A 24,574-nucleotide genomic window follows, 5' to 3' on the forward strand; every position below is an offset into this window, starting at 1 on the left:
TATTTATTTTTACACAAGGAAACCAGATTTTTTTCTTAGAGTATAAAATTGAACTTTTTTATACTTTTTCACATTCTTCATTTATATAATCTAACAATATCAGTCAATCAGATTAACTACCATAGTACCATGTACAAATCAACTGGAGACAAAAGGACATGGAGAAAAAAAAAAGACTTATAAGAACCCATACTAATAATTTCTGGTAAGAAATTTGATTAATTAAAAAATGATTTAGCTGAAATTAATAAAACATTAGAATATTTTATTAAAAAAAATAAGGAAAAGACTACCTATTAAATTTTGCCGGTAAAATCGCACTTATTTTCCCCAATTCTAAGCAAAGGTGCTCTCTTCTGTTCAACTTCCACTTCTCCTTTTTTGACTTTAAAAGTCAAGATTCATTCATTCATTCCATTCTCTCTTTCTATGTATATAGTATATACATATGTTTCTGCATATACTTTTTGATCTTTGATCCCATTATTCAACTCAAAGTTTCATCTTCTTTGGAGCTCCATATATAAGCTGATTATGAAGAACACTTCTGTAAGTTGCTAATCTTTGATTAAATCTGAAGCAGATCATTCCACCAATTGCTTATTACATCTTAATCTCTTTGCACATTTTTTACGCTACATACTCAAAATATTTGGAAAAACTGAAGATTTTGTATTAGAACATAAGATGTCTTAATGGAGTTGTTTCTTTTTGTTAGATATAATACTCAAAATGTTCTTGTAAAACTTCATCCTAATCTATTAATCCCTTTATGTAATGTATCAGGTAGCAATGCCTATGATCAAGAGGCAAAAATCATTACTATGCAGCCCTCTTCTTGGTGCTATATTAGTCTCCATGGCTTTCTTTATAGCAAGTGCACTAATTGTCATAGATCATAAACAGGTAGACATCGTTTTCAAATCTTTCATCTAGTCTAGACTACTAACTAAAAAACTTATGGGTTTGAGTTCACATAATAGCTTTGGTGATGTATCTTTTAAAATGATGCTTGGATATATATGTGATGTGATACGTCAATAGATGATAAGTTTACCCTTTTGTCTCTACGACGTAATAAAGAAATGTATGTATGGATTGTTTTTTACTTAATGTAGAAAGAACCAGGAAAAATATTCTAATAGCGACTTTTTGATTAATTATCATTGATGAATCTTCATATTAATTACTCATATGGTATCCTTTGATTTGATAAGTTCCCAAACTTACGGGCAATCTTGGTTCAGAGATCTCCAGAACTACGAAAGCCTGAGGCTCTACAAGTTACACCAATAAACATATGCGAGGTTTGACACTTTTGTATAAATATGTATGATTACTCTTTAACTTTCTTGACAATATCACATGTAAAGATATAAAAGTTGATCTTTATTTTTATTTTTTTCAAGAATCAATGCAGTCGTGATGGAAGTGAAGCGTTGCCTAAAGGAATCGTGTCAAAAACATCTGATCTAGAGATGCGGCCATTATGGGGCCCTCGTAAGAAGAGGGTATGTATAACTCTACTAGAAAATAAGGCCTCAGTAACAAATTTCCAACTAATTCACTGTCGCTAAAATCTTATTTTTAACCAATATGTACCACTTCATCTCTCCCTTATAAGTTATAACTAGTTCTATATTATTTACCAGAAGAACGTGAAGTCACCAATGAGCTTGTTGGCTATGGCGGTTGGGATGAAGCAAAAAGAAAATGTCAATGAAATGATTAAGAAGGTGATTGATTTAGTAATAATTAAGCGCTATATATATATATAGTCGTGAACAGATTCATAACTTGCTTTGAGACAAATCATTTGTGTTCAAAATTAGTTCCCATCGGATGATTTTGTGATTATGCTATTCCATTATGATGGGATTGTGGATGAATGGAAGGATCTAGAATGGAGTAGTCGTGTCATACATATTTCAGCTATTAGCCAAACAAAATGGTAAGAATTTTCCCACTGGATGATTTTGTGATTATACTGTTGTGTACGAATCAGCTTCCAAAATTATTATATATTCAAATGTGGTAATTGATTCTTGCCTATGGATGGCTTAGGTGGTTTGCTAAGAGGTTCTTGCACCCGGATGTTGTCTCAGAATACGCTTACATTTTCCTTTGGGATGAAGATCTTGGTGTACAAAATTTTGACGCGGGAAGGTTCTTCATTTGTCCCTAAACCCTAAACCCTAAAATGAACAATAGTAAGCAAATGAAGGTGATTTATAGTGATTCTAATGATGCAGATACTTATCGATAATAAAAAATGAAGGGCTTCATATATCTCAGCCAGCACTCGATCCTGAAAAATCAGAGGTGCATCATGAAATGACATCGCGAGAAAGTGGATCAACCGTACACAGGTAGAAATGTTAATCTTATCACATTTAACTTTAACGGTGAGTTTGACAAAAACTAGCCGGAAAGTGTAGCTTTTATTTGTGCAAAATTGTTTAGAAAAAATAGTTGTAAGCTTTTGAAATGTGTAAAACTACATAAAATCTTAAAGCCAATTGAATGAGCTTTTGGATTCATAATTTTTGTTTAAAGGACTTCTATCGACTTTTGAAGGGCAAAAGTGTTATGTTTGACGTAGAAAGTCAAATTGTTGACTTACCTATTTATGTTTCTGTTGTTGTTGATATTATGGTAACAGAAGGATCGAAAGAATGAGCCGCTCAAGAAAACAATGCTATAGAAACAGCACAGATCCACCGTGTACAGGGTACGCAAGACCTTAAAAGATTCATCATTTTAATTTTCGTTTTTTATTTTCATTTTAATCGATGTGTTAACTTAGGTGGGTGGAAATGATGGCTCCTGTTTTCTCAAAAGAAGCATGGCGTTGTGTGTGGTATATGATTCAGGTAACTACAATAAATTTATACTATTGAGACTTGAATCATTGACCATTTCTGAAAACTTACTATGACAAAGGCCATTTTGTACTTGATTTGTGACAGAATGACTTGATTCATGCATGGGGATTGGACATGCAACTAGGGTATTGTGCACAGGGTAATCGAACACAATATATTGGTATTGTTGACTCAGAATATGTTGTTCACTACGGTATTCCTACACTTGGGGATTCATCACAGAATAAGGTTCGTATATATACATTTTATAGTGTATTTGGTTTGACATTAAGCAACTTAACATGTGTGGAAAAGTCAATTAGACGTTTGTAACACGATGCATGGTTGACTAATATGCACATGGGTTGCTTTTTGTGCATGAGTATGACGAAAGGAATGATTGGACATGTGATCATGTGCCTTGATTTATTTCTTATGATTATTTTATGCAGACAAATAGTGACTCATCGAAAGAATCTTCTTCAAAGGAATCAGTCCCATTGGAATCCAATCACACTGATATTAGAGCTGAGGTAACTTTAATTTGCATCTTCATAATATTATAAATAAACCATGAAAACTAGAAATATAATTTTTTTTGTATTATTTTGTAGGTCCGAAAACAGTCGTTTAACGAATTGGAAACATTCAAAAGAAGATGGAGAAAAGCAGTTCAAGAAGATGAATGTTGGGTTGATCCATACAACCAACATTGAATAACACAAAATCCCCTTCCATTATTTTTAAGTTTTACAATTATTTAACGAATATAAATGTTCTTTTCAAATTCATATACGTGTAACAAATAACAATAATTAATCACATATATATACCATTTTTTGTTTTATATTATGAATTAATGTCACAATGACATCATATACGAACCTTTCTACTAACGAGGCCAGCAATAACCGTTGCTAATTCTTCACCCAAGTCCTCCTGTACATGATGCCCTGCCTACAAGGAAAACGCCACCACAAGTTATTCAGTAGACAGTAGACAGCAGACAGCAGACAGCAGAACAACAGACAGTATAATTGTTGGTACCGTGGGAAGTTCAACTAGTCGATGTTTTGAAGCGGTGCAAAAATCTTCAACTCCATCAAAGTCTAGCCAACGGTCTCTTTGTCCCCAGCATATCGAAGTTTTAACTTTCCAGTCATCATCCATAAGGATTTTTCTCATTTCTTCAACATAGTTCTACACATAAACAAACTTTCTAGGGTTATTTTCAATGAGACTGAGAAGGGCATTCATGTCTTTTTCACGACAAAAGATCAAGAGAAAGTCTTTGAGCTAGACAAAAAAATTGAATTATTGTCTCATGGACAGTGCATGTCAAACGCAGTACAATCTGTTATGTTCTTTGTAACAAATGACAACATGAATGAATAAGTTACCTTAAGTTCCTTTTTCATTGAGCGACTTATTGCATTAAGAGCAAATCCAGATGAACCAGATGTAAGATATGGTCTCCTATACACCATAGCATCATCTTCTTTCATTTTGTAGGGCCCACAGCTTGTTAATGTTTTATCACTTGCCCTAAGAGGATCCTGATCAAATTCATATATAATCATTCAGATTGTGTTTCTAGAACCATTTGCTATGATGAGGGTATTTACGTCTTTTTTCAACTTTTTGGGTGGGACAAAAAAAAATGCAATTTTTAATATACCTGTGAGAATATTTCACCCAACAAAAAGTTGCTGAAAATTGACAATGTTGATGGCAGGTTTGCATGCTTGGCTGTAAGCTTTAGTCATTGAACTATACAGCATTAGATTTTAACTTATATCTATTTTATTCAGTAAAACTATATGTAAAAAAACACATAAATTCTGTGGGGAAAGTTGGAAAAGTGCTTACAGGAGGATTAAGCAGTATGAGATCATTCAACTTCTCTTGATGTTTGCTTGCATATTTAACAACAATTGGCGCAAAATACCCCTGAAAAGTTTAAAATGATGGTTTTCAGTTGTCACCACTTAAATCTCTTGTCTGATAGATGCAGAAGTTAAAATGGGTACAAAAGAAATATACCTGAACAACGAGTGAAACCTTGTTGACTCCAAGTTCATCAATAACAGATCCCAAAGCTGATACGAATTCTGCATACCACAAAATACAGTGTGATTTGAAATGTTGTATACCCTTTTATGTATTTAAATTAAAACTGCAAATAGGAATGAAAATGGGGTTTAACAGTAAATTACCATCTAAGGTGTAATCAAATCCATATTTGGGTTGAGGCTTATCTGAATATCCGAAGCCTGTAAGAGCAAAAAAGATAACTTCAAGTGTAGGGGCAAATAAGTAATTTAAGCAAAATAAGATGTAAATATGTAATGCCTCACCCAACCAGTCAAAAGCTATGGTATGATAATCCTTGGATAGCAATGGCAGTACCTTGCGATATGAATAAGCCTAAAAGACACCAGATGAAATATATTTGAAATTTGAAATTTGATCAAACAAGATTAATATGGTTTTCTTGATAAATTAAAAGGGCAAATAGAACTCACCTGTGAAGGAAATCCATGAATTAGTACAACTGAAGGTTTATCAGCATTTCCACTTTCAACGCAAAACCATCTAGTGCAAAAATTATATATAGAGAGCATTTTTCAATCGGTAAGCCCTGCAAATAGTCCACCTTCAATTACTGCACTACAATCACCTACCCTACTATCACTTTCAATCCTCCATCCAATGAAGATTGTGATGTTTAATGAAGATTGTGATGTTTGACTTGAATTGAAGTTTAATAAAAAGAATGTTGAGTTCAATGAGATGTAGGAATTGATCATACAAAAAAAATGGAAATTGTTGAAATTCTCATTGGATGGAGGGATTGCTGTTATAGAACAATACTTTAAGGAGTACCTGAAGAGATCTGTTGAGGTTTGTGAATTGCCACCCATTGTCAAACCAAAAATTGGATCCTTGGCCTTTTCACCGGTGCCATAAACAGGATGTGCTTTCATCTGAAGATAAAAACTGTTAAGTTAGGGTTTCAATTTGATACTTGAAGATCAATGTAAGCAAATGATTTTCATACAGTAGAAACTCACATATTTTCCTGTCTTAAACCACTCATCAGCTGGATTAGGTCCATCAGAATACTTCCCTGTTCAAAACAAATACTACTCAACACTATAATTGAGAAACTATTACAAAATTTTACACATAGAGAAGCAAATTCGAACCTCCGCTAAAAGAGAAGCCATCTCCAGCGGAAACAGGAGCGTCCAACAAATAACCCTAATTGAACATATTCATTGAATCAAAAAAACAGTAAAAATAAAATCAAACAGTTTCATGATTGAGAAAAACGAAACTTACATCATCGCTGTCATCGCTAATGGATTGGCAGGTGAAGGCGATCGATCTCTTTCTTCTTTGGAAGAGGATGTGACCCTTCGATTTGAGGGAGCTGTGGCGGAGGGAGGGCGTAGATGGTGTGAGGGAATGGAGGAGGAACGAGGGAGTGTTGGATTGAAGAGATGTGATGTGAAGAATGGCAGCCATTTTCTTCGATGGGTTTGGCGCGAGTGAGCAAGATGATAGCATCCAAAGGGAATAAAAGGTGGCCGTTGTGTTCATTTTTGAATCATTAAATAAAGATAGAGCCTCATTGGTTCTCATTCTTTACAATCTTATGATTTAACATATATATGATCATTAAATGCTATTTTTTTTTTAAATTCCTTTTCTTATTATATGTGAAAAATCTGTACTATTTTTTATTATATAATGTAACTTTAAGTTTAAAGAAAATGAAATTTTTGGTTATATATCCTAGTTTTATGAAATGAAATCATTATTTCTTTTAATATTGAGCCAAAATTCTTTTTTGACCATATGTGAATCTTGAATATTTTTTGTTATTTATACAATATCCTCGAGTTCAACTTAACAAAGGAAAAAAAAATAGAAGTGAAAAGAAAATTTTAAAAAAAATGGTGTTTGTGAGGTTTTTTTAATAAAAGAAAATAGAAATAAGTAGAAGAAAGTAAAAGGGAAATTTTCTCGGCTAGAAAGGATTTGGAGAAAGTTGAAAAAAATTGTTTAATTAGACTTTTATTTTTCTCTAATTTAGAAACACAAAATAAAATTTTTTTTTTCTTTTTCTTCTTTTCTCTCTATATTTTCTTTACCCTTCTTTTTCTTTTCTTTGCTATAACATAAGAAAAAGTAAATTTAGGTTTAGCAAACAATTTATTTGAAAACCTTGATTATATATCCTACGGCTGGAATTGAAATCACAATTTCTTTCAATCCTAAACCATGATACCTATAGTTGGAAATGAAATCACAATTTATTATACATTAAGGTTTTTGTCTGCAGATCTGCGTGGTCTTTTTTGTCTGTGCGGCGCAGATATTAGCTTTCGCAGACTGTTTGTTTTTGTGAAGACTGCAGACCTAAAAATGTTTGTGCTTCCTCTTCTTGGCACAGATATGGACCAGAGTCTTTTAACATCTTCTAGCCTAAAAAACATATATATCTTTATTTTTTTTAGTTTTTTTTTTAATTTATATTTTTCCAACTTTATTAATGATAACAATTTGAAAAAAAATTACAAAACATAAATAAATAAAAAAAAAAAAAAAAAAAAAAACGTTCGACGATACAAACATAATATTTTTGACAAATTTATAAATAAAGATTTATTACAATAATAGTCGTTGAAGTTGTTTATATAAATATGAAAAAAAATCATAATATATTCTTATATTTTTTTGCCAAATTTTTATAACATTATTTAATACAGTATCGTCAATTTCTCGAGAAAATATTTATGGTATGTTTTTAATAGATTTAATTGAAAAAATCGAAGTTTATTTTCATCCATTTATGTATCAAATTCTTTAATCACTAATTATAATGTTTAGTTATAACTTTGCAACCAAAGTTGTTGGTTTTTATCAAATATATACGTTAATTCATACCATTTTTATTTTTATTTTTTATACAATAATACATAAAAGTTGATATAGATTCGTTAATTATTTATAACAAAGTCATAAAAAATATTAAAAAATCACTTTGAAGTTTAAAAAAATTAGTTTATTTAGATTTCAGTTTATTTTAGTAACTCGCAGATGTTAAAAAAACAAACAGTTTTTTTTTTCAGACTGTAGACGTTTTGTCCACCTCTTCTACTGCAGAGGTCTACAAATATTGTCCGCAGACTGCAGACATTTTGTCTCGGAAAAAACAAACAACACCTAACACTCCCCATCAAAGTTTGAGGCTCGATGAGGATAGACAATGATGCGTCGAGCCACAAGAATTTGGGATGTGGTCTCAATATCATGTAAGATATATGTAAAGTCCAAACTTGTCTCTCCAAAATAACCCTTATGGAGACTATGGAGACTATGGAGACAAAAGAGACTCCAACATATATAGACGTTTATTGAACCATACTGATGCGGGATATACTAACAATATCATCTAGAAATTTACGATTAGCATTTCATAATAGTCAGATTGATTACGTTATTGTTCAAATTTCTTGTACATGATGTTGTAATCAAGCTATTTAATGACAATGTTGTTTCTATATTTATTGATGTCTTTCGTTCTATATTCTATATTACTAATCAGTTGGTCAAAAATTCTCATCTTTGATGAGAGCTTTGGAGTGGTGACTTCAGGTTTGGGTGTTGTACATTTCGATGCATGATGGCATATTAATAAATGTGACATTTTAAACTCTTTATCTAATGATGTTATCAGTTGTTTTATAGACTGTTTTGCTCTTTAGGCTTAATATGATTTCGCATGTTCAGTTCAAGAAATCACTCCTTTTTTTAAATATATTATGATTTAATTTCCTTAGGTTGGTCGAGAAAATGATGAAAGATAACATTTATCTTTTCTTAGATGTTATTTTAACTTTTCAAGTGTTAAATTAATCAAATTAGGATCACAATACAAAGTACGAACATGTATGGAGAAGGTGCATTTCATTTTAATACGATAGTATTGTCTTAACCGTTTTTTACACAATGAGTTAATGCAACATTTTCAAACAAAATTCAAATATACAAAACATCATAAAACAATATCCTTCAAAATATCATCACATCCATTAATATACAACTTCCCATATTTAGCCATCCAAAAAAACACAAATTAACCTTTCACTTACTTAACATAATAAGGAAGGTCAAGTACATAAAGAAGATAAAAAGCCCATATGACCCCCGAGATCCCACCAAAGAAGAACCCGCCGGTAAATTTGGCCCAACCGTCAGCTGTTTGAAGTTGATCCGGCTCCTTCTTCCTCCCGGTCAAAGTCAATGACGGGGCAATCGATGGCTCACCCTCTTTAAACGAAGCGATCCCGTACATCGTCAAGCAGATGCTTAAGATCACCACTAGCCCACCAGCAGCTAGTGAGCCAGCCGCACCAGCATACTCTGTGTTCCTTAGTGGGCCTGCTTTCACAAATGGGCCCACTAGAAAGAACCCATGGGCTAGCCCGACCTCGATACCACGTAGTAGTGGGTTGACAGCTGTGCGGTATCCCGGAAGGTTTGAAAGGTACCATGCAATCAATGGGCTTGATGTGACGGGTGTCTCGAGGCTTCCGATGAATGGGTCGCCGTTGATGGGCTGGATCACTTGGTAATTGGGCTGCATAGTACATCAAATCAAAATAACCTTTTAAAATCCTTATTGATTTTACATCATAAGATTTTATTGTTTAATCAATTAAGGTGACATTTAGAATATTTTACTAATGATCAAACAACACAAATTCTAATATGAAGTTTAAAAAAAAGGAAAATCCATGAATTGAATGACAGAAGAAAACCTTATCGGTTTTAACAGCCTTGATGGTGAATGAAGATTTGCGAGAGGAAGGCAAGATTCTGAATGGTGTACCAGAAATGCCCTTTGGGGTAACAAGGTCTCTTGTAAAAGAAGTTGTGAAACTGCCCTTGAGGTGGCTAGCCATGGTGGAGGCTGCTGTGGCCATTTTTGTCAATTCACTTAACACTCTCTCTCTCTATTTTGAATCTATAATTCAGAGGCCACAGATCGAATGGTTATAGTAGGGGAGAGACACACACACAGTGACTTGGCAAGCTGAAAATCTTTTTATCGTAAAGTTGTGGTTCCCTGAAATATGCTTCCATACACATGTACACTTTTTATTGGCTCACATGTCTCCGGATAGATTCTTTCCTTATCCATAATAACTGATCTTGGATAATCTTATTTGTTTAAATTATATTTGTTTATTTCTTCATAATATTTTAATAAAAAAATTTCAGTAATACTAGTATCCAAAATTTCTTTTAAACAAAAACAGAACTTCATTAATGTTTATAACGACTGTTGTAGAGAACTAAATTCATTTGAAATAAAATCTTATTAAAAATATTTTTTTTTTACTCTAAAGATGCCCTTGACTCTGAACTTTCTTTTCAACCCCAGAAACAAAATCCTCCATACAAGCTTTGTAAGTATCCATGCCCGCAACCCTGCCCGCCAATTCCAACCCCATTTCCATCCACTTTTTCGCTTCCACCGCCTGCCCCAACCTCACCGGCAAAGCTGCCCGATTCCATGCCGTCATCGCCAGCCACTTCCCCTCCTCCACCGGATATTCACCCGCCTTTAACCCCACCATAATCCTCAATGCTTTCTTATACATCCCATATACCCCATCATCATCATCATCACCATCATCATCATCATAATCTACATTGCCTTTATGAACACTGATGATGGTGATTAGTTTTCTGATAATGAGAGAAATTGTTTGATAATCGGGTGATAAAGAGGAGAGGAGGGAAGAGATACAAGTTTTGAGACAAAATGTGGCTATTTTAGGGTTCGATCGTGGTCCTTCTGATGCATTTAGAGCAATTTGAAGGAGGTAATTTGGGTTGAAGTGTTTGGAGTTTGTGTAGTTTTTTATACAAACAAGTTGCTTTGATTCTGTGTTGTTGAGTCTTGTGTAAAGATCATATGCACTTAATGTATATATAAAGTAGAAATGTGGTTCGATTGTGGTGTTTTGATCATCATCTAGATGAGTTTTTGTTGATCCAGACATTAGTATCTGCATCAAAGTAAAGAAACAATTAAACAAGTGTCTTGTTTAACTTCTAAAATGACTATTTTACCCATATCTTCTTCAATTCCTTTTTCAAGAAACCCCCAAATTAAACCTTAATTACTAAACCAAATTAGTCAAAGATTTAAGAACATAATTAGTACCTTTCCAGCTCTTTCCAGCAATTCAATCGCATGTTTGACTTCATTGTCTGATAACGTGTTCTTACTTTCCTTCTCACCAGCTAACATTGCAGACACTGCTAAAATCATCGACTTACATACCATTGAATTATTTCCCTCCATTTGTCCATCAATTTTAACCCCATAATATTCTGCACACATCGTAAAAAGCTCCCCACAAAGTTCATACTTCTTTTCTTGTCCACTTTTCAACCCAAGATTCCATAAATTTAAAGCAAACCAATTTTGTTCCCTTTTTCCAACCTCACCTGTCCCAAAAAAACATTCGGGTCCAAGTTCAGAGAAACGGGTATGGGCTTTTTTCATGTATTTGAGGATTTCAGGCTCGTTTCCAGGTTCTTGAATGAGAATTGTGATTAGGGTTCTAAAAGCTATGACTTCAGTTGTTGGCATTGGTTTCCCATTGGGAAAGAAGGTTAGAAGATGGGATAAAGAGTTGACTGCAACAGGAAGAGCACGACAAGCAATGGCTTCATGGGCAGATAGTGAAAGGAATTCTGGAGTGAAGTCAATGCATGTTGGCATTGTTTGAATTTGAGTAATTGCTCCATTATGATCATTATTTTGTAGATAGATCTTGAACTGAAATATTAAGACAGTATTTTGTTTATAAAACTATCAATCATTGTTCTGTAGATGACAAATAAGTTACCTTCAGGAAAGCAGAAGCAACATTGGGTTCCAACTGCAGTTGTGAAAAACAAAAAGGATATCACAAAAACTTGATTTTATAAGAGAAGAAAGTTCTTGAAGTGAATTAAGTGTACCTTAGCAGCCTCATCAATGTATTCTTGAGCTCTATCCAGATGGGAGAGGCCTAGGTGACATAGACATAGTACTCTGTAGCCTTTTGCCCGAAGAGATCTGTTCTCTATGTCATGAGGGACATAAAGCAGAGACTTCTCAAACATTTCAGCACTCACCTCATAATCCTTAGACCTGAAATAATCTGCTGCACTGAAGGGGAATTGTAACTTTTCAGTTATATTTGTGTCATTTCAACTATGAAACTGTAAAAGTAAATATATAGTGAGTTACCAGTTCCATAGAAGAGCATGCATGGCAGACCTCTGATTTGCAGCCAAATCTCCAGCAAAAAGAGCGACAAGTTTGTCATTGGATACAAACTCAGCAACCACTTTGGTCCTAACCCTAGCTCCTTCTCCGTTTACACAATCACCGACCACTCTCTGAACCACCCTAATTGCTGCGGCAGCACTGACGTGTGACCTCCCTAGAAATCCAAGAAACACACCCATTGCTGTCTCTGCCCCAGAAGTGCCTATTGCTTGTAAGTATGACTCCATTGCTGATACCCAAACACCCTCTGGAATCCCCTTATTTACCACCATGCCTTTTAGCTCCTTCTCTGCTTCTCCGTATCTTCCTAATCCTAACCAAGCCTTCATTGCTAAGACGCTTGAGCTCGGATGATCTCCCCCTTTCTCACCGTCTCTCAAAACTCTCACACACTTCAAAACGTTTTCAAATTCATCTCTCTGCAGATGTGATGCTGCCATGAATCTCAGTGTCTTCAGCCTTAATTCCTTCAAAGCTAGGGTTTCGTCTGGCTTTTTCACGTTTCGTAGCCCTTTCTCACACAATTCCAAAGCTTCACTCATCAACTTCAGGGCCTCGTTTACGGCGGAGACTTCGTTTTTTGACAAAAGTAATTTTCCGAAATTCGTATATTGGTTCGCTAAAGCCATGTAGTTCTCTGCAGTTCCGAACAGTGCTCTCTTTGATCTATTTAGTAGATTTATCGCCAAATTTCTATCAGAAACCTCCCAAGCCGTTTTTGATCTTGCAATATTTAAATCTAGAATCAGCCTACGCTCATCACGATCGGATACATTCGTAATCTCGACGTTTGACGTCAGATCGGTCGCTTTCTCGAAGCAATTGCTAGCGAGATCGTACTTATGGAGCTCATGCCAGATTATACCTGTTTTGTAGAAGAACGAAGCGCACTTGAAATAAGGTGAAGGGACACCGGAAACGTCAATGACGAGGAAGAGAAGATCTACGGACACTTGCCGGAGTTTGGCGTGCTCCTCTGTAATTTTAGACGACGATGATCGGACAAAGTTGAAGAGATCCACGCATGCGTTCCATAAACGGTAACTCAACTTCCATATCTGCAGCTTCACGGAGTTCTGGAATGGTGCGAGTGAAGTTAGTTGAGTCAGTCCGTGGCGAAGAGCAGCGGAGACGGACTCCGGCAAAGGAGATTCCGGCGAGTGACGTTCAATTTCAGTTGTTAATGCTTCTAGTTTGCAGAGTAAATCAGATATCGGATCCTGCGACTGCGACTGCGTCTGCCGGAGATCCGGCGAAGAGATCTCGGTGATTCTCATTATTGGCGGCAATATTACTTCCGAGTTTGAGCGGAGAGAAATAGTAGTTCATGAAGTCGTTTTTCAAATGCAACTAAAGTACGAAAATAGCCTCTATATTTTTGTGCACATGCATAAAAGACTCCTTTAGATTCTTTGTTTGCACTAGTGGCCCTTATGTTATGAAGGGATAATATATGATTCCAACTAGGAAAAGATCTATGCATTGTACGGGTCATTCTTTTTAGAAAAAGACCACGAAAGTTGTGTGATGAAATTGAGAAACAATAAACAATAGGGACTAAAATTATCAAAACTTGAAAATTATATGGCCAAACTCTAAAAGCAAAAGCATTCTTGTTGAAAGAATTCTTAAAAAAAAAAAAGACGGTGAAAGTTGTATGACGAAATTGAGAAAAAATAAACAATGGGGACTAAAATTATCAAAGCTTGAAATTTTCGTGGCTTTTTTTAAAAAAGACGGTAAAAGTTGTGAGACGAAATTGAGAAAAATTAACAATGGGGACTAAAATTATGTTGAAATAGTCAATGCACTTTAAGATATACTAGGAAAAGGTCTGTGCGTTGCACGGGTCATTCTTTTTAAAAAAAAAAAAGACGGCGAAAGTTGTGTGACGAAATTGAGAAACAATAAACAATGGGACTAAAATTATCAAAACTTAGAAAATTATATGGCCAAACTCTAAAAGCAAAAACATTCATGTTGAAAGAGTTCTTTAAAAAAAAGACAGTGAAAGTTGTATGACGAAATTAAGAAAAAATAAACAATGAGGACTAAAATTATTAAAGTTTGAAAATTTTGTGGCCTATTTTAAAAAATGCGGTGAAAATTGTGTGACGAAATTGAGAAAAATTAAACAATGGGGACTAAAATTATTAAAGTTTGAAAATTATGTGGCCAAACTCCAAAACCAAAAAGATTATGTTGAAATAGTCGATACGCTTTAATATATATGTATAATTTGGATTTATATCATAAATCCATAATAATAAGATTTTGAAAAACAGATAAAAGATTGTTACAGAATATCTTATATTTAAGAGTAAATTTAGAATAAGTTAATCCTAATTACAATACGACAATTAATTATGGAACTCTTATTTTAAATTGTGATTCGGATTAAATTAGTAATTGAAAAGTGGGTAAACCCATGTATCATGGATGAAACATTAACCCAATATCAAACACAAAGAAAAGACATTGGTATGGAACTTTTGAAGGTGTTTATTAACTTCTTAGTTGTTTCCCTCGTTAACCCAATATCAAACACAATCTCCTCATACATCACCATACTTTTTTTTTGTCAATTTACATGATTATATGTATAAGCATTTTTTGCTAAAACATTCTTAAAAGTGTATGGCTTCTGGCGTTTCGTTACCGGACAAACTCTACTTATACCAAAAAATGTGTATCTGTTTTTTTTAAGAATTGCCACACATAAATTTTCTAGTATACTCCTAAATGTCAACACTGTCACATACAACTTGAACATTCAACTATTTGGACTGATGTATATCATATCCAGATATCGTTGGAAAATAAGCCAATATGTATGAAGTATGAACACTTTTTTTATGAACGAAGATGCAATATACATTTTTTAACGATTAACTATATAACTAAATAATTAAATAATTATAAGGACAAAATTAATATTACACTAGTATAAAAAATGAAAAAACTTCATTACTCAAGGAATTAGTTAGACCGATAGGAATTACTTGAATCCTACAATGTATCGTATTAATTTGGGACAAATAAAACTTCAATCGTGTTAACATCAATTTCAGATTCTCACTCCAATACAAGTCAAATACGTTACAATGTAGTGAGCTAGCTATACCTAAGCAAACTACTCCTGGTAACCAAAAATTAGATACACAGACATAAGTAAGTAAACAACAGAAGTAGTGCATAATATATTAGAGGATTACACTTATAGCGTCTGTCACCTAACACAAGAAAGTTTAGAACTAAACATAGTAAGCTTAATTTAATTAATACAGTAAAAGTAAAACATGTGATTAATTCAACAAGGTTAACTCTTCCTCCTCCTACAAGTTAAAATCAAAGTCTCCCTTCCCTACAACCTTAGTGCATATAAGCAGCCTGATACTGATACCCGGTTGCAAAATAGTGAGCATGGTTGGGACCCATGTTGTAAGCCGGGGTACCCATATATGCACCCATGTGGGTATCGGGTTGAACCGCATACCCATATGGTCTGTTGTCATACACATACTGTGACTGTGGTGTGGGTGCGGGTGCATACCTTTCGGACATTCTAGGATAAAAGTTTTTGTCTGTGTTTGTGTTTCGAGGAGGGGGCGCGTATACTGGAGATATCCCGTTGGCTCGGGGTCTTTTGGGTTGTGGTTTGGCGACTTCTGTAGCGCGTTTTTTGTCGGCCTTGGCTTTCTCGAGTTGGAGTATTCGTTTTTGAAGCGGGCCCACTGGGTACTGGTCTTCGAGCTTGTGTTCTTCGATGCATTTGATTACGGTTTTTAGGGCAGATAGTTCTCGCTCGCTTACATCATTCTACAATTTCAAATTTTCATATGGATGTTAAGACTTAAGAGTTCAGTAGAGATACATTTTCATTTTTGGTCCCTGAATTTGTCAAATTTCGTCTTTCTCATATGCTGACATAGCTCATTTTTGCAAAAACATTACAAAATTGAACCAAGTTCACAAAATAAGTTATACTCGGGGAAAAATGTAATTTACTCTAAATGATTAGTTTGACAGTAGTAGAGTGAATTACTTTTTGGATCATCGTTATAGCTGATAATTGCAATTTTGGTCCTTGTTTGAGGTTTTTGTAACGTTTTTTGTTCTTGTTCCAAGTAAAATGACTACTTTTGGTCCCTGAATATGGCTTATTTTTTCAATTTTGGTCCCAAAAATAGTCATTTTACTTGCATCAGGGGCCAAAAACTTTAGAAACAGCTCAAACAAGGACCAAAATTGTAAAAGAACTTTTTGAGACCAAGAATGAAAAAGAACAACAATATCCAAGGACCAAAAATGTAAATGTTAATTAGTTTAACAGTGATAAATAACATTTTTGGTCCCTGAGTTATGAGTATAGATGATAACTACAATTTTGGTCCCCAAAAGTTTCCTCTTGCAATTTTGGTCCTCATTTGAGTATAGTTGATTTTTACAACTTTTGTCCCAAAAAATATAATCATTTTCCTGGAATGGGGACCAAAAACATTAGAAGACCCTCAAATGAAGTTTGGGACCAAAAATGAAAAAATCATACTCAAGGACCAAAAATGTAAGTTAATGACAGTAGCAAATTATGTAGTAAGGAACCTGTGCAGGAGATAAATTTCCGGATTTGATGAGTGAAGGGACTCTCCTTGCTTCTGTTAAGTATGATTTCAATAATGAAACTGGAGAGAATTTCTCTGTAAGCTCAAAAGCAAATGCTAAGTTAACAGCATCAATATGCCTTCCACTATTCACCAACACATCAATTACACCTGAAGATAATAAAAGAAAATGACTTAATTACTATAAACTCTTCATTCTAAATAGATACGATTTTTGCAATTTTGGTCGCAAAAATATTATCATTTTACTTTGAATAGAGACTGAAAACGTTACAAAAACAAAACCCTCAAATAAAGACCAAAATTGCAATAGAAAACATTTACATACCAAAATTGAAAAAAATCAGCTATACTTAGGGACCAAAATTGTAATTTACTCAAACTTTAACAACACCACCAAATGACATTCTAATTCTAAGTTCTAACTTTAAAAAACTGCCAAAAAGAGAAATTTTGCAAATTATGGGATAAAAAAAGCAAAATATATTAACCAAAAATAAAAAAAATTTAGAAAATCCAACCTGGCATCTTCTCTGATAACCCAAGGAAGCGGCAAAGATCAGCGGTTTGGTGGCGGCGAGCCACCATTGGCACCAATTTTATCAAATCTTCTTTAACAAAACAAGAATCAATACCAAAAGTAGCAACAAGTTGCAAAAAAGCATGAGCTTCCAATGAATTCCCATTACTTGCATCCAAATCAAGATCATCCAATTTCGGTTTCCATTCATCAGCAATACCCTTCGCCCTTTCCTTCACATTTTCCGAAATTACCCTTTTAACATAAACCCCATCAACATTCTCCAACAAAACACTCAAACACTCCATCAACATAATACACGTTCTTCGTTGCCCTAAAAGATTCGCATCTTTTTTCCCATCAACCAAATTGTAAAACCCACTAACCGAATCCAAAACAAAGCCACCAGGATCATCCGCGACTTGTAAAGCCACCGGAATCTCCTCTTTTATGGTGGCAAGATTTTTCCGGTTGTCTGAAATGAACTTATGAAGCCCCGCCACGTCATTCTCTTTGCATAGTTTAGCGAGTTGAGGGTTTGTTAGGGTTAACTCTAGTGGCGGTGGCGGTGGTGGTGGTGGTGGTGGTTTCTCTTCCACCATGGGAGTGCCGCCGGTTATGGCGGCGACTGCAAGGTCTCTTTTTTCTTGGAGTTTTTGTAAGGAAGCTTCTTCTTTGGCTATGACGGCTGATTGGCGAGTTTCTAGAAGTTTTTGGGATTGAGTTGTTTTGATTTTGAATTCGTTTTCTTGATCTTCGAGTTCTGTGAAACGTCTTTTTAGGGATTTTTCAAGCCCATGAAAATGGTCTTCAATTTGTTTCCATTTTAGGTTTAGGGTTATTGCTCTATGACTTTCAAGCTCAGCAAATGCTTTTTGAAGTTGTTGGATTTTGGAGGTTGTTGATTGTAAGAGTGAAGCAACGGATTGTGTGTCTTCCATGGTAGAATTTAGCCCTAAAAACTCTTCATTAAACCACAAAAAAAGTGTGTCATCATTTTCTCAAATATACTTTAAAACATCATATATCAAGGAGTTATACATGATATTAAGTATTTTTCTAACAGAGAGAGTTTTAAAAAGGATAAGATACCCTAAATTTCTTTCATTCATTCAGTTATCCCTAACTATTGAGCCACTATTTAACAAACCCTAATTTAAGCATCAGAATTCAAAGCAAAGAACAAACTTTTGGTCTATGTCTCTCATATGTTATATTTTATAGTGCCAAAACAAAGACAAACAGTCAGAGTCTTCTGATCATGAACTTATGAGGCATTTGTTAGAAATAGAAGCACTTAATTAAACCCTAATTAACACCAACAATAACCCAAAATCAAAATGATGTTAACCATGCAACTCAATCACTTTACTAACCAAACAAATAACTCTTCAATCGTTATCAACAACCCAATTAAAATGTTATAGAACATTATTGAAACTAGTAGATGAGTTATTAACTTTGTGGGGTATGCGACAGCTGCTAGATCAAATCAATCCAACCCAACCCAGCACAAATTACCATTAATAACCGATGAAACATACAAGAAACCAAAATTCAGAAGCTAATTTGAACAGAAATTGAAAAATCAAAGCCATGTTATCAGCTACCATCGAGCAAATTGGTAAAAAGAAAAGTAACTGGATCTGAGAATTAAAGTACGAGTGACGTAAGAAAAGAGAAGGCAATGGGTAAACTCACAGGCGACGGCGACCAACGGCGGCGAATCGTGGAGTGCAGTCAAGCCATTTTGGGTGTTTGAGATGAGGGTTTCGCGGGTGCATAAACAATCGGATAAAGAGAAAGAGAAAGGGGAAAGTGAAAGAGTTGAAATAAGGAAGACTACCCAACAAGGCGGCTTGGGACACACAAAGACTCTCTTTCCTCCCTTTTTATAGTAATTTATATTGCTATTTAGGCTTCGGCAAGACTCATCTTCTAAGATTGACAATAAAAATACCATAAACGTGATAGGGTTTATGCAAATTGCAAATCATCCTTTCTACGTAATCAAATAAAGCTCTCATTTTTTTCGAAAGTGTGATACATTTGTCAATTTGTTGGGACCTCTTTTCGTAACATTGTTCATGATTCCTTCTTACAACATGTGTTTTTTCGTTAATACATCAAGATGAGATGACCGATTTCACATTATATAAAAGGTTACCCGCATCTTCAACAGTAAGTTTCTTCTAAATCTTTCGATTACTTTTATTGAATATTTTTATACAAATAAAAATTATAATTTTCAGCTATAAAACTATAGGTTTCAACTACCGGTCAGTGGCGGACGTAGACTGCTTTAGTATGGGTGTCCATCGTCCTTCAAGCGGATGCACCTAATAAAAAAAATCAAAAAAAAAAAAATTACACTGCGTGCCGGAAATTGAGTAGTGGCCCAGGACCCCAAATGCCCCACTAAAGTCCGCCACTGCTACCGGCTAATCTCTAGATGCAGTTCAAAAATGAAATAGTTTTACTAAACATACTTTATTTATATATATATATATATATATATATATATATATATATATATATATATATATATATATATATATATATATATATATATATATATATATATATATATATATATATATATATATATATATATATATATATATAGATTGTATTTGTCAAATGGAAAATGGAAAGGGATTTTATAAGTTTAAGTAAGACAAGGCAACGTTGCTATATAACTATATAATTGGAAAAGTTATAACAAATACTAAAAGTAACAATTTCCTTAGAATTGATGACAATGTGATATTTGTTTAATTCGTAATTTATGAAGATTTTGAAATGCTACTTAAATATTGTAATTTGTAAAACAAAATATAACTAAAAATCATGTGGAAATTTTATTGCAAAGTAATCATTACAAATTGTTCAAAGTATTTAAAGTTTATTGTGTTTTGACTATGGTTATTGTTTTTTTTTTTTGTCAGTAAAGATGCCAAGGATTGATAAGACATGGTTGTCAGTCCGTTTTGTTGTTCAATCTACATAAGACATTCGGGTATACCAACGACGAAGAGGCTCGTGGTCTACGTGGCCACGAGCGTTGTTCGTGCACACCGCCCCGGCCTACCGTGGTTGGGCGTTTTCGTGGTGGTCTATGGTGGGGAAGACGAACGACAACGCTCAATCAGGGCTTCTTCTTCTCTTGAGCTCTTCTTCTTCTACCTCTATCTCTCTCTCTTTGTTCTTCGTGGATGGTATTCCATGGCTTTGTGGTGGGTGGTGGTGATCAATCTGGAAGCTCTCCACGACCGTTGTCGTGGAGAGTATAACGGATGGCCTAACTAAAGATTCTGTTTGTTTTAGTTTTTCTCGTTTCGTTAATTTTACAATTATACCATGTATTAGAAACTTCTTACTCCTTATGAAACAGTAAGTTTTTCTTTTTAGAGTTTTGACACAAAAGTTTTACATTTTAGCTTATTTAGTCCCTATAACAATAGTTTTATATTTTGATAGATTTAGTCCCTACAAAATCTTTTGGCGGATTTAGTCTCTATAATTTTTTAATTTATAGAAAATTTCCCTACAAAGTTTTACAAAAACAGTCCATATGTCTAAGATTTTTGTTTTTGGCAGGTTTGAACCCTATGTAGAAAACTAATACAAAAATTGTCCCTGTAATTTATAGTAAATATCATTGTGTATTTTTTTTATATTTATAGAAACGGTTCATGGCTTTCGCCATATGACTTTTGTGTATTTGCATGTTTCCTTCCTACACTTTCATAGTTACGCAATGTCCCCCTTTCTAGTTGCAATACTAAAACAAAATTACAATGAAATAAAAATGCCTATTACATGTTAGGTGCAAATCTATCAATCATTACATACAACTCAAACCAATAACAACAATAAGTAATTTAAACAACCAAAACTTCCACAATTTGATAAGAACAATACATAAAAACATCATCTCCAAATAAACTTTAACAATTTTGTTATTAAATAGTGCATGTGAAATAATAGCTATAATAGCTTTTCTAAAAAGTAAAAGTATCTAAATCATTATAATTAAGAAAAATGAAATTTCAATTTAAACTTATCTTGAATATCACCAAGAACACAAACAATACGATCAAGAATAATAAAAATAATCTAAATAATATGATAAATAGTCTAAAAATGGTTTTGATACCACTGTTCGGGGTTTGGGGATTGGGTAATCCCAAAACAATATATCAATCAGCATACAATTATACAAAATAAAACTATAATTTAGAATGTTAATCCCCAAGAACATATCCAAATAGAATTATAATTTTCAAGAATTACAACAATTAAGTGTTTATAATCGTGAATAGATTATCTTTATTGGTGTCAACATAAAGTTCAGAACAAATGATATTGGCCATGGACAATCCAACTCACAAAAAGTTCATCTTGCTTTTTTTTGGGTGGCTATCGACCATAAGGAGAGGAAAGAGTGTCGATTTTGGGGTTTAGAGAGTGAATTGTTAGGGTTTCAAATGTGTTTTGCTTATTTCCTTAAATGCCAAAAAAACTCCTTTTACACTTTTCTATGTCTTTTCTAAACAACAAGTTTTAATATTCGAAATCATTAATTAATACACTTCTTAATTATTTAAATGGATTTATTAAATAAATTGTTTCTATTTAATCTAATAAAAGTTATATATTTATTTATTTTGTTTTTTATCAATACATGCTAAATGACTATTAATTATTATTTATTTTAGTTGTTACTGTGTTACAACCCGTGGAAACCACGGATAAAAAATTTATAAAATTTTATTAAATTAATAAGACATAAGTTCTGTTTAAAATAACGTAGATTTTATAAATAGAAACTAAAGAAATAGCAACATATTTTTTTATATAGCATAATTTGATAAAAAATAAAAAAAATAAAAAAAAAGAGTCAAATTAATGAAATTAAAAACTAAAAATAGAAATGTACTTTGAAAGTACATTGTTATATAAAAACATCTAACATACCTATCTATTATCCTTGTTTTACTACAAATACTATAGCACATCCATTTAACTACAAAGAGTTTTTTTTAATAGAAAATGACGTTAGCAAAGATTATAATGTCAATTTATCAATTTTATTTTATATATTAACTAAAAGAAATTGATTCAAAATTGTTATTTTAAACTAAAATATTATTCAAAGAAAGAATATTAAAAACCATCTATCTAAAATTGAGCAGCAATGCTTTAAATCAGAAGGGCAAAACTTGGTTTCTCTGTTGGAATATGAACCAATTTAATATACAGATAAATTGAATGAAAAAAGGTTTAGCATTGATATTAAATCAAAACGTATTATGAGCATAATAAAGATGTTAATAGAAAATTTAAGTAAATAAATGAATAATCTCACAAAAAAGTATCAGGATGCATCTTACTTACCCATTGGATATATTTATAGAGAAATCTTAATCCTAACTCATCATTACAAACTAAATCTTTGTTTTCTTCCACCTTTGAAAATCACAATGCAATAGACTGTACATTTTTTTAAGTGAAATGTTACTATATATATAAAGAAATAAATCTTTGTTTTCACCATTTAATATGGTACACATGACTTTCGCTGCTTATAATTTCGTAACAATGTAATAATTTACTTTAAACTATGTCTTTATAATATCATCTTATTTAAAGTACATTGCCCTAAAAAAAACTTTTAGAGTGTTAAAATTGAGTAACATTTTGAAACTATCAGGGTTAATATAACAACTTTTTTTTTAAAATGTGTGTGCGTTTGTGAGGTCCCTGTTTACAAAATTTAACAAAAACAATACATGAAATAACTAATGAATAGATATAACCAATGAACTTGTAATTTTACTACCATAATATCAATTTACGTTTGATTTTTAAAATTTTGCATTATATTAAGCACTTATCTAATCAAAATTAACCAAAAGGTAAAGAAAAAACACAAATAGAACATGACGAAAAAATTAAAGTGTGATGATATATTTGGCTTAGAATTGAAACTGCATTGCTATTTTATTATATAATACACTGATACCATTTGAATTAATACAAACAAAAAGAACACCCAAACATGCACAAAACACACACACAACACATAAAATTGTAAATAATCTATACGATGAACAAAGTTTATTAATAAACACACATCAGTTGGGTCTTTAGAGTCATTTAAAAAATAAAAAAAACAAATAATCAAGAGAGAATAATTTCATTGACTTATTTGACTTACTAAACTTCTCTAGAGATGAATGGTGGATTTAGCTTGATATAACCGAAAAAATATAGATGTTTGAAAGGGAAAATGTAAAACATCCGGCTATGTTTTGTGATGAGGCGTATATAATCTCATAAACGTAAAGGGATCATGAAGGAAATAGAATGAAAAATTATCAACTTACCATAAATTCAGTAACTTTTTAGCCTAATTCAAAGAAAAAAAAATTCAAGATCTGCACATAATCAAAGGTTCCAATTAGCAAAAAAAAACCATAGCCCCATGTTAATTTCATATAGAGTAATGAACTAAGAACTAAAACAATATAATATGGTTTTAGAGAGAGACGATGTTACTGGTTCCTTGTATCGATATTATTGAGGATCATAATAATATTGGAGATAGATGAAGGTGTAAAAAATAGTCGCAATGAGACGACAATGGACAGGAAGGGTGACGATATTGGTGGCAGAGAGAAAAAGTGGCAGTGACGTATGTTTGGTGATGGTTTTGAATTACAAAGTGGGAGGATTATATGTTATTTAGTTTCCAAAAAGAAGCCGAAATTAGAGGATTAGAGCCGTGATTTTGGGATGAAAAGGGTAAACGAAACAAATTTAAATATATAATAGATTTGTTTAAAAATATTTATTGATGTATTGTGGTGGTTGTCGAGGACATAATTGGTAAGAGGATGTAACGTAGAGGCGACTCGATCAATGACGGGTTGCGGATGATTTATCGAAGGGGGGAGGTGCACTTCATAGTGTTTGTAACGGGTGGGTTGTGACATGTTTCGAGTTTCTCTTTGCTGATCGATGCTGTTAGTTTGCTGATCGGTGCTGTTGGTTTCACTGACGGCGTGATGGTTCGTTGGTACAGAATTATCTTCAGCTTCTCCAAATACATCATTTACAACACTCATCATATGTTGGTTGTGGTCACAATGACTTGTGGGGCTATTGCCATCGATAAAACTATCATGCATGCCAG

General features: G+C 33.2%; 5 protein-coding genes across 7 annotated transcripts; 1 reads left to right on the forward strand and 4 right to left on the reverse strand.

Moving 5' to 3' along the window:
- Positions 1-400: 400 nt before the first annotated feature.
- LOC111918289 (uncharacterized) lies at positions 401-3,711 on the forward strand. Of its 3 annotated transcripts, none has more exons than XM_023913970.3 (13): positions 401-549; positions 787-906; positions 1,218-1,307; positions 1,410-1,511; positions 1,653-1,736; positions 1,833-1,951; positions 2,065-2,166; positions 2,253-2,369; positions 2,663-2,731; positions 2,807-2,873; positions 2,970-3,113; positions 3,317-3,397; positions 3,479-3,711. In XM_023913970.3, exons 1-13 carry the CDS (start codon positions 535-537, stop codon positions 3,578-3,580), a joined length of 1,212 nt encoding a protein of 403 aa, XP_023769738.1. In that variant the 5' UTR covers positions 401-534; the 3' UTR covers positions 3,581-3,711. The 3 variants fall into 3 exon arrangements, with proteins under 3 accessions (XP_023769738.1, XP_042753066.1, XP_023769739.1); XM_042897132.2 differs by having other exon boundaries at positions 1,656-1,736; XM_023913971.3 differs by having other exon boundaries at positions 1,248-1,307.
- Positions 3,582-6,482, reverse strand: LOC111918288 (uncharacterized). The gene is made up of 13 exons (XM_023913968.3): positions 6,210-6,482; positions 6,074-6,128; positions 5,939-5,994; positions 5,751-5,851; positions 5,390-5,459; positions 5,222-5,291; positions 5,081-5,137; positions 4,908-4,975; positions 4,734-4,814; positions 4,543-4,620; positions 4,265-4,420; positions 3,912-4,064; positions 3,582-3,821 (listed from the first exon to the last, which is right to left on the reverse strand). Exons 1-13 carry the CDS (start codon positions 6,468-6,470, stop codon positions 3,738-3,740), a joined length of 1,290 nt encoding a protein of 429 aa, XP_023769736.2. The 5' UTR covers positions 6,471-6,482; the 3' UTR covers positions 3,582-3,737.
- A 2,449-nt stretch (positions 6,483-8,931) lies between these two features.
- On the reverse strand, positions 8,932-9,964 carry LOC111918291 (photosystem I reaction center subunit XI, chloroplastic). Its single transcript, XM_023913973.3, has 2 exons — positions 9,698-9,964; positions 8,932-9,516 (listed from the first exon to the last, which is right to left on the reverse strand). Exons 1-2 carry the CDS (start codon positions 9,860-9,862, stop codon positions 9,025-9,027), a joined length of 657 nt encoding a protein of 218 aa, XP_023769741.1. The 5' UTR covers positions 9,863-9,964; the 3' UTR covers positions 8,932-9,024.
- A 275-nt stretch (positions 9,965-10,239) lies between these two features.
- On the reverse strand, positions 10,240-13,521 carry LOC111918290 (TPR repeat-containing protein ZIP4). Its single transcript, XM_023913972.3, has 5 exons — positions 12,190-13,521; positions 11,919-12,108; positions 11,804-11,836; positions 11,113-11,733; positions 10,240-10,954 (listed from the first exon to the last, which is right to left on the reverse strand). The coding sequence occupies exons 1-5, from the start codon at positions 13,506-13,508 to the stop codon at positions 10,283-10,285; spliced, it is 2,835 nt and encodes a 944-aa protein (XP_023769740.1). The 5' UTR covers positions 13,509-13,521; the 3' UTR covers positions 10,240-10,282.
- Positions 13,522-15,403: 1,882 nt separating this feature from the next.
- LOC111918292 (FRIGIDA-like protein 3) lies at positions 15,404-19,246 on the reverse strand. The gene is made up of 4 exons (XM_023913974.3): positions 19,075-19,246; positions 17,375-18,328; positions 16,834-17,003; positions 15,404-16,050 (listed from the first exon to the last, which is right to left on the reverse strand). The coding sequence occupies exons 2-4, from the start codon at positions 18,312-18,314 to the stop codon at positions 15,604-15,606; spliced, it is 1,557 nt and encodes a 518-aa protein (XP_023769742.1). The 5' UTR covers positions 18,315-18,328; positions 19,075-19,246; the 3' UTR covers positions 15,404-15,603.
- Positions 19,247-24,574: the final 5,328 nt, after the last annotated feature.

Source organism: Lactuca sativa, chromosome 8 (assembly GCF_002870075.4).
Source record: "Lactuca sativa cultivar Salinas chromosome 8, Lsat_Salinas_v11, whole genome shotgun sequence".
Taxonomy (NCBI): Eukaryota; Viridiplantae; Streptophyta; class Magnoliopsida; order Asterales; family Asteraceae; genus Lactuca; species Lactuca sativa.

Coding starts and splice junctions, on each gene's coding strand:
- LOC111918289 (XM_023913970.3), top strand. Junction 1,308..1,409: donor CACCAATAAACATATGCGAG/GTTTGACACTTT, acceptor ATTTTTTTCAAG/AATCAATGCAGTCGTGATGG. Junction 1,512..1,652: donor GGGGCCCTCGTAAGAAGAGG/GTATGTATAACT, acceptor ATTATTTACCAG/AAGAACGTGAAGTCACCAAT.
- LOC111918290 (XM_023913972.3), bottom strand. CDS start 13,508: ATGAGAATCACCGAGATCTCTTCGCCGGATCTCCGGCAGACGCAGTCG. Junction 11,734..11,803: donor TTGCTTCTGCTTTCCTGAAG/GTAACTTATTTG, acceptor TTAATATTTCAG/TTCAAGATCTATCTACAAAA. Junction 10,955..11,112: donor TGCTGGAAAGAGCTGGAAAG/GTACTAATTATG, acceptor ACTTTGATGCAG/ATACTAATGTCTGGATCAAC.
- LOC111918292 (XM_023913974.3), bottom strand. CDS start 18,314: ATGGAAGACACACAATCCGTTGCTTCACTCTTACAATCAACAACCTCC. Junction 17,004..17,374: donor GTTATCAGAGAAGATGCCAG/GTTGGATTTTCT, acceptor TATTATCTTCAG/GTGTAATTGATGTGTTGGTG. Junction 16,051..16,833: donor GAAATTTATCTCCTGCACAG/GTTCCTTACTAC, acceptor TTGAAATTGTAG/AATGATGTAAGCGAGCGAGA.
- LOC111918288 (XM_023913968.3), bottom strand. CDS start 6,470: ATGAACACAACGGCCACCTTTTATTCCCTTTGGATGCTATCATCTTGC. Junction 5,460..5,750: donor ACCTCAACAGATCTCTTCAG/GTACTCCTTAAA, acceptor TTTTTGCACTAG/ATGGTTTTGCGTTGAAAGTG. Junction 4,621..4,733: donor TCATACTGCTTAATCCTCCT/GTAAGCACTTTT, acceptor CAATGACTAAAG/CTTACAGCCAAGCATGCAAA.
- LOC111918291 (XM_023913973.3), bottom strand. CDS start 9,862: ATGGCCACAGCAGCCTCCACCATGGCTAGCCACCTCAAGGGCAGTTTC. Junction 9,517..9,697: donor AGGCTGTTAAAACCGATAAG/GTTTTCTTCTGT, acceptor TGTACTATGCAG/CCCAATTACCAAGTGATCCA.